We start from the raw sequence: 9,448 nt of genomic DNA on the forward strand, positions 1-9,448 counted from the left end.
AAGTAGTACCTAGCTCAGGGCCTGGCAGATAAGCATTTTTCCAATGGATAGCTACTTTCTTCTTTACTATTTAATATATGTAATTTCTTATCAGTTATTTCAAAAAGGCATAGCTAAGCCATATTGATAGGCTCTTCATAACATTTCCTTTCAAAACTATTGAAATTGTACTTTAATTGCTTTTTAAAGATAATATACAAGATGAAGCAAAGCCCATTCTGTATTAATAATCCACATGTGGGATACTTTTCTTTATGTACTTACAACATAGATACTTTTAATAGTTCCAGGAATATAGTAGTGACAATAGGCAAACCACTCTCAATAAACTAGAGATGATTCTGTAAGGCTTGCCATCTAGCTATTTTCTGATTTGCTATGTCAGAAAGGTACTTCTTTGAGGATTGAGGGCATTTTAATTAGGTATTTTTAAAGGATTTTTGTAAAATCTTATACAATAGGTTCACCAAAATGTTGTTCTCTTGCATCTGTGTGAAGACTTGTTGCAGAAGTACCTGGGTACACAGACTGGTTAATTAAAATCACAGTAGATTGGATGAGAACCTTGGAGACTTGATTTTACTGCCTTAGATTTTGTCGCAAGGCGGTTTCGGAGTTGCACTGCACACTAGCGCTAATTCTACCAGGGCACTGACATTCTGACTCTTCTACTCCATGGGTCCATTTTCACACTTCTCTCCTCCATGGAAAAGCCCACGACAACCACTGATCCACTTAAAATTATTTGACTTGGGCAGATAAACAAGAGAAGTGACTGTGGAGAGAAATCACATTACCTCTCCTTTTGCCTCTAATTCTGACTGTGCTCAGCCTACCTGGGATAGGACATTTATCTTACCCTGTGGTTAACATTAATTGTCTTGTTCAGCCGGGCTCAGTCTCCCAAGAAATACCAGCATACTTATCAAGCTGACAAAATCCTGTGTGCTAGCTAGCCATTCTTGCCTCATCCCCTGGGGTTCTTCCATAGGGAATAGTAAATTTTCTTGTTCACTCCTGCCCCACCTCCCCCATCCTTCTTCCCGTTAGGTAGAGTGGAAGAGGAGAGCTTAGCAGGTTTCAAACAAACTCAGTAGGAGACCAGTCAGAGGCTGTATTTGAGGATTAAATCACTAAGCCCATCTTTTCTGAAGAGGGTACTGGGAACTGGAGAAGGAATTTTCAAGCCCTCAGTGAAGATCTGATAGTTTTCTTTCAAGATCAGAAGGAGGGTTGCAGATTGGAGAGGGACTCTTTCCTTTCACTCCCTGAAATAACCCTGAATATAGTTGTTATTTAGGCTTAGGGCTTTCCAGTTTAGCAAGAGAGTACTTTTAACAGACCACATTAGGAAATGTGTCTTTTTTGTATTTAATGTGTCAAAAAGAGTAAAAGCCTAGTCTTTTGACTTTAGTGAACCTGTTCTGTTAGAGTGAGCAGGTCTAAGGTATTTTAGCAATGGAGTCTTTCCACTTAGCCCCTTCCATGATAGCCCCTTCTCCGCATAGACATATCCCCAGGGTAACACTCTGTTCTCACCTAAACGTGGGGCCTGTAACAGTGGCAAATTTCAAGTCTTTCACAGTGCCAAGTCCTCCTACAAGTAGCCAAATACTCGGACAGGCCAACAGCTTTTCTTTCAGAGCTGTTCAGAGGGGACAGTTAAGATTAGAACCAAAGTTGAGAGAATTAAAACAGTGCTGAGAAAGATAGGTTCTCTTGACTTCCAGCTAAGGAGGACCTTTCTTTGCTCTAGTATCAAGATGGCCTAGTTGAGCTATACTATAGCACCTTACTGGGAACAAGGACCTTGTCAGAATCACTTTTGGTATTCCCAGCGCCCAGCACATAGTTGGTGCATCCTAAGTGCTCGTAAATCATATGGGTTGAAACAGTATACAGCTGACCAGCTTTCCAGGTTTTTCCTACTGATTGTGCCTTACCAACTAGGTCTACCCATTATGTGGCAAGGGCCTTGTCTCTTGGGAAAAAATTGCAACATGTAGATTCCTAGTGTGGAAGAAAAGTTTATTTTCTTCTTGTGGTTAAAGTACATTCCACACTTTCTTTCTTATTTCATTCTTTCGCCTTTCGCTGCTAATATGAAAAACTTATCTTTGGTTACATCTGCCTTCACCACTGTTCCACTCTGGTGGAAGAGGTGACTCCTGTCTTGATCAGGAATAAGTAGTCCACTGGCATCTGATCACTTGGTCCTTTTTCTTTCTCCTCTCGGCCCTTATTTTCATCATTTATTGCCTTCCCCTATCATCTTCTAGTCTTTGGGAGTTTCCCTCTGCAGTCTGTGAATATGTCTACATTTATCTTAGTGACCCGGGTCCTCTTAAACTACCACTTTCTCTCTTCTCTTCACAGTCAGAAGTTTCTTGAAAGAATAATTTGCTCTTAGAGTCTGGCAAATCCTCACTTCTCATTCACTTTCCAACCAAAGGTTATTGTTCAGCTTCATTCTTCAAAAAAAAAGGAAAGAGCAGTCACATTTTCCTAAAACTAGATGCATTGGAAAGTTTGCATTTTTTATTATATTCTGCTCTCTGGGACCTTGGACAGTGTTGGTTAATTTCTTGAAACTCAAAATGCTCTTCCAGTTTTCCCATTTCTTCCTTTCTCTGTTCTGCTGGCTGGTTTTCCTCTGTTTCCCCTTTAGATCAGGTGTTCCCAAGGTTCGCCCAGATCCGCTGTTTGCTTTTTGCGTGTACCTTCCCAGAGAAATTGAAGTTAAAATGCTGTTATAATGCTAGTAGCAAGAAGTAACGTTTATTTAGTGCTTCACAGCTCAGAGAATGTCCAGATGAATAAAATGAAGTACAAAAAAGTTATGACTTGTTTGGAGTCCATAAGTAGTCAGGGCTTGGGACCCAGGTCTTCTGATTCCAGATCCTATGTTCTTTGTATTATTACATTCTGTCTCAGATGTTTCTATGAACAGGCAGTTTCAAGAATTACAGAATCCCTCCTTCAGAGGGCTACTACTCCACTGTTGTCTCCCTTCTCTTGCCAACAAAGAACTCGTTTAATTAACTGCTCTTTACTTCATTATTCCATGTGAACCATTAATTGCAAGTAAAGCAGATTAGATCCCTGTCTTCTGGGAACTTAGAGTCTTCAGACAAGTAATAGTGAGTCAAAAAGAAATGTTTTTGATGTATAGGAAATAGAACGAATGTGTGCTTAGTTAATATTTATATATTGTATGCGATTCATTCATTTGGTAGTCCTTGTTTTCACCTATCTGCTGGGCAGTATATGACTGTCATGGTCCCTCTTCTTATGGGGTCACAGGCAAGTGAGGGAGCCAGGTGTTAGTTGGACCCACTTACAGAAGTGAAGGAATTATATTACAGATGTATTGGAGGCCTGTTAGGAGGCTGAAAAGACCTTAGAGTTATCAGAGGCCCAAGGTTATAGCTGTGTTTAGGAGGCTGAAAAGACCTTAGAGTTATCAGAGGCCTAAGGTTATAGCTGTGTGAACCAGGAAGTTCCTCTGTTGGGCCTCTTTCTTTTCCTCTATAAAATGACCAAGGTTGAGTCTGTTGGCTTCTTAGTTCCTTCTAGCTTATCACATCTTTGAACTAGGATTTAACAAAGGCACTTTCAGTGAGTCAGGAGGCAGAGCAGAAAGTACCATTCTTTTGTGTGAACTGATTATTGAGTAATAATACTAAATGTTCCATTTATTATCTCTGTAAAAAGGGTTCAGGCTTAAAATGTCCATATTGACTGCTTTGGTCTATTGAGAAGCACACACTCTAACTGTATCATAGTAGTTCTTGGTGTTTTAGTGGACTGTCGTGCAATCTTTAGGTTATTCTGACATTTGAGGGATTGGATGCTCTTTGTTCTGTGATCTTAAAAAATCATCAATCTGCTTGTCCCTAGTACCTGTATTTGGCATGTAAGATGGGAATAATAGTCCAAAACGTCTTAATAAACTGACAGGGGCACTGATTAAGCAAGGAAGGAAATGTTTTTTGAGCATCTGCTATGTACACGATGCTGGGTAGGGTACAATGCAGACATGAATAGTCCCTGTGCTCAAGGAACTTATTGTTTAGTGGTAGAAAACAAAGTGTACATATCTGTGCAACAGACTTATATGTGCTGTGATGGAAGCTTATGTAAGATTGCAGATGCAAGTGTCAGGGTAGTTAGTTCTGTTGGCTAGTGGGAGGGGAAACCAAGAGGTGGCAGCATGGTATAGGGAGAAGAACATCAGGTTTAGAGTCAGAAGACCTGGGTTTTTAGAATCTCAGTTCTCTATATATTAGCTGTGTGACCTTGACTTCTTGGAGCCTGGGTGGCCTCATCTAGATAAGGGAAATAATACCTCCTCACATGGCCATTGTGAATATGGAATTATACACTTATAAGTGTGTGTGCATGTTCTTTCTATCTGAGCTCTAGGGGCAAGGTCATGTTTTTGAATAAAGTGGGTGTTAGGCCACTTGTAATTGCTATGGCAAAAGATTTTATTGAAGTTAGATCTCAGATTAAACCCAAGCAGGAATTAGCAACCTTTCAAAGGCAGCGTGCCAACTTGGCAGCCCATGCTGTCGTGGCAGATCAGATGTCTGTATTCACTTTTTATGTACAAAGTCATCTATGGTGGTAGAGGAAGGAGGTGGCAAGAAATCTGTGGCCCCTAAAAACATATCTTCACTCTGGTAGCAGGTGTGGATTGAGTTTCCCTGCTCCCTTATGCCCTCAGGAATGGGAGCGCAGTAGAAGTGTGTCTTAACTCTGACCTTTATCCCTTTCCTCCCTTGCACCAGATTTTATCATGTGGGCAACCTGCTGCAACTGGTTCTGCCTGGATGGACAGCCTGAGGAGGCCCCACCCCCCCAGGGAGCCAGGACGCAGGCCTATTCCAATCCTGGGTACAGCTCCTTCCCTTCTCCAACAGGTTCTGAACCAAGCTGCAAGTCCTGTGGGGCCCACTTTGCAAACATGGCCAGAAAGGTGAGTGTTGACTTCTTGGCCTGCTACAACCTCAGGCTCTTGGGCCAGCCTACTGACCTTTCTATAATGCCTGCTGCCTCGCCTTTGTCTATGCAATGCTGGTAACCTAGACCCGTTCTTTTCACAAAACTATTAAAGAAAAACTAACCAAGCAAAACCAAAGCATCTCAGCATAGATTTTGAGCCAGCTAGACCTGAATTCACATGTCAGCTTTGCCATTTTCGAGCTGTATGACTTAACCTTTCTTGAGATTCATTTTCCCCATTTATAAAATGAGGATATCATAGTTATACCCGTCTCACAGGGTTGTGAGAATAAAGTGATATAAACTGCGAAGGGTGCCCAGTACAATGCTTAGAATGTAGCAGTCACTCGATGTTATTTTCTTCATTAGCTGCCATCATAAAAAGCCTGACTACAGATTAAGTTGTTCTTTTTATTGAAAGCAGTGTCAAGGACGTCTGGAGTACATCAAGACCCTAACAACACTAAGACTGAGTTTATTTACTGTAGCGATTTTATTTGAAGTATGTTGTAGCCATGTGTTCCAGATTAGCAAGCAGGAAGTAAAACTATTGGCTGGCTAATGGTCTGTGGGTGTAGGCTTTCCCTCTATCAGCGCTCAGAGGCAGTGTGTTTTCTGTGGTCAGGTAGGACTGGGGCTGACGGTGAACCTTGACCTGGAGAAAGAACTGCATTCTGTAACTCCTGCATTCTGTATTCTTCTACAGAACAAGAGGTTTATAGCCTAGAATGTGATGTTAAAATGGTGATAACGGGAAATTTGAGAGAGGAAAGAAAAATCCTTTTTACACCATCTGCTATATGCCAGGGACTGTTTTAAGCGATTTAGATTTTTTGTTTCATTTAATTCTCACAATGACTCTATGATGTAAGTTTTAGGGTCCTTAAACTCCCATTTTACATATGAGAAACTAAGGCTTAGAATTTAAGTTAAAAAGAAACTTTATATGTGAAGTTCCTGACGAATAGCACAGGAGACATTAAAATACTCATTCTCTTCCCTCTACTTAGGTAGCTCTCCGAGATTACATAGTTATTAAATGGCAGAGCCAGGATTTAAACCCAGGTCTTTGACTCTCAAGCTGTCTCCCAGAAGACATTCAACATGTCAGAAATTCCACAGTTCGATGTGTTGACCACCTATCTTTTTGTACCTGTAAGGTGATGGAGGTTTGGCATTTTGCCTTGTAGGTTGTATTTTGCCTGCACTTCACTGTAATGCAACGAAGGTGGGCACATAGCAGAGCTTTGTTGTGATTTGTGTGGCTACCCCAGGCATTGCGAGAACTCAACCAGAGAGGCTGCTGCAGGCCGCCAGGGAGCTGTGGCTTGATGGGCAGAGATACCCTGCCTTTGATACACTGAAATGTTTAGTTAATGGTTTGAGACTGACGTGGAGAATGGAAGGAACTCGGCGTGGCATAGCCTCTGTCTTCTCAGTGATGGAGACATTGGGGTAGAGTCAGGATCTGAGATGAGATGGAAGGAGGGCTTTGGGTACTTGTCACATGCCTGGCGCTGAGTTTGGCCTATCGAATGCGTTATCTCATTGAACCCTTACAACAGCCTATGAAATATGTACCATTATTTGTTCCCATCTTACAGATAAATTTTTCTCTTTATCTAAGATACTAGATTCAAGGATTCCTCAGGTACATCAAGAGTCTGTTTGATAGCCAAAGATCTTGCTGTTTTCATTATATTACGTTGTGGGAAATGCTAGGAACAGCCACTGATAGAAGTGGCAAAGTAATTGATAAGAATAGGGAAAACCCTTATTTAAATGAGGCAGCATGAATTTGCAATATGTTTGCTTGAACCTCTTTTTTTAACTTGGTGGTGAATAACTTTTGTTATTCAATAATTAAATTATTACAGTTATGTAAGTATACAACTTACAGAGTCAAAGTGTTCAACAAAGTTAGTCACAAACAATAGAATCCCACTTCTCACTTTGCTCTCCTCAGAGGCAACTGCATTTACTTCTTTTGGCTGATTTTTGTTGTTGTTGTTGTTGTTGTCGTTATGTCCACATTACTGATACACACACACAGTTGACCCTTGAACAATGTGGTGGTTCAGGACACTGACACCTTGTGCAGTCACAAATCTGTGTATAACTTGTAACTCCCCCAGAATTTAGCTACAGTTCCACAGTACCCGCAGGGGATTGTGACCTTCCCTCACTTTTAAATGTCAGCTATATTCTCAGAGTGGAAATGGGGAAAGAGCAAAGAGGGCAATGATGGCGATCCAGGCTTGGAGATCAGCACATCAAGCATGTTGAAAACTTGGGAGAACTAGGGCATGTAGCAAGTTCTTGACATTTCTCAGCCAGAAGAGAGAACAGAAATGAGGAAGGAAATTGCCCTCAGAGAAAAGAGATTGATGGTTAGGAAAGAATGGGAAGATGCTTTATTTTTTTTGTAGTGGTTATCATTGCCTGACATAAATATGTTTATGGATTGCCTGTCTTCTGATGGTACATAGGAACAGGGATTTTGTCAATTTTGTTCATAACTTTTTTCTCCAGTGCTTAGAACAGTGACCGACACATAGTAGGTAGGCAATAAAAATTTTAAAATAAAACGAATGAATGAATGGACAGTTGAGTTGAGAATAATTTGAAAAAGAAGAAGTATACCCAAGAGTTTTTATTTTTATTACTTTATGGTAGATGACTCTATGCTGGAAATTTTCCTTGAGGGCCCATTTCTGTACCAGCAGCATGCTAGCAGCTAGAGGTTCTAGCTTTGTGGAGACAGAGCTGAGGAAAGCTTAGGCCTTTCCCTCTGGGAGCTTACTATCTGGTTAAGGAGGCCCACATTTGCAAAGAACTAGTAACTGCTGCATAAGTTATGTGCTGAGGAATCCAGCATTACTGGTAAATTGATAATTCTAGCTGGATGAAGGAAGATTGATTTGCAAAACAGTGGCTGAAGTAAAGTCACCAGGTGTAGGGTAAGTGTAAGATGTATTTGGGAACTGTGAATGGCCTGTTTGGCCAGAGTGCAGGGTACTTTGGAAATTAGGTAGAACGAAGTTGGGATCAGGTGGCGAAGGGCCATGACTGCCATAGTAAGGAGCTTATAGCCACCAGACAACAAGGAGCCATCAGAAAGATTTTGAACACAGGAATGACCTGATCAGTCCTGTTTCAGGTGGTAGATGTGGCTTCGTTAGTGGTAAGGATAGCACTTAGGAAGAAGCTCTTACACACCTAGTGAGAAGTTATTAGAGCCTGGTCTAGGGTGGTGGCTGAGACTGATTGATGTAGCTGCCATTTAGTGAGCATCTCTTTATGTCAGACTCTGTGAAGTAGTTGTTGTTAACCCATTTTACAGATGGAAAATATAAGACTCAAAGACACAAAGGTACTTAGCTACCTAAGATAGAAGGGTACGCAGCCTATGAAGACAGGTGAAGTTAGGAGAAGGTCAAAAGATGACAGGATATTGGCCTGGGTGCCTAGGAGCATGAGAAATGATTGAAATCAGGAACTGTTTTTTCCTACTCATTAGAAAATAAATTATTGACTATCTACCATGTGCCAAGTATTGCCTGGGGTAGGAAGGCAGAGATAAAGTAAGTCAATCCTTGTTAACAGGGCGCTTGCAGTCTAATAGGAAGGTGGGGACAAATATATAGCCATCCAAAGAGACAAGACAAAATCTTCTGTGGCAAGAAGAGCTTTCTTGGTGGGGCAGGTAGTCAGGGGAGACAAGTTTCAGTTTGGTTGGTAAAAGATGGTTATCAATAAAATATTTTCTTGCTACGAAAGTAAGAGATAATTTTGTGTAGTTCACAATGAGTTTTGTGAATATTAAGGATGTTTTCTCCATTATAAATTTTCATTTGTAATTTCATGCTTAAGTGTATCAGCATTCTTATCATTTAATAAACAGCCACAGGCTTTTAAAATGTCTTTTCTATTGAATTGTACACCTGAAACTTAACTGGATTTTGTTAACCAGTCACCATAATAAAAATCAAATAAATAAATAAATAAATAAAATGTCTTTTCTAGAAATGGTTGAATTGATATGATTACATGGATCCTACTATCTTATTTTTATTGTGGTCAGTAGTTTCTGAATGCTCATTTGATGCAAAGCACAGATAACATTTAAGACTTTACAGAGAACACACAAGGATTTAGCCCTTGCCTTCCTAGAGTTTTGAGTCTTGGAGAGAAATGGCAGGCTGTAATTTTGCCACAAGCTAAATATCCCATCTGTTTTGGTAAAACCTACATGTGGTTTAATAGCAGCCCTGACAATTTTGGAGGGAGTTTGGGACCCAGCCTCTTCAGTTGGACCAGTTTGAGGAGAAGGCGGAAGAGGAGGAGCTTGTGTTAGGAAACATGAAAGAGATACCCAAATCTCAGAGTGGAAAGAGAGGAAGTGGTTCCTAGGTACTTGCAAAAGCTCAGAGATGAAGCA

At 40.7% G+C, this 9,448-nt stretch overlaps 1 protein-coding gene across 1 annotated transcript in view; it reads left to right on the forward strand.

Moving 5' to 3' along the window:
* The window catches only part of RFFL (ring finger and FYVE like domain containing E3 ubiquitin protein ligase), a gene marked incomplete at its 3' end in the record, with an annotated part of 41,598 nt that overhangs the window by 20,173 nt on the left and 11,977 nt on the right, over nucleotides 1–9,448 (forward strand). The window contains exon 2 of the mRNA XM_006925156.2: nucleotides 4,794–4,981. Coding sequence (XP_006925218.1) covers nucleotides 4,802–4,981 — 180 coding nt within the window. The remainder of the gene's footprint in view (nucleotides 1–4,793; nucleotides 4,982–9,448) is intronic.

Source organism: Pteropus alecto, unplaced genomic scaffold (assembly GCF_000325575.1).
Source record: "Pteropus alecto unplaced genomic scaffold, ASM32557v1 scaffold98, whole genome shotgun sequence".
Classification (NCBI taxonomy): Eukaryota; Metazoa; Chordata; class Mammalia; order Chiroptera; family Pteropodidae; genus Pteropus; species Pteropus alecto.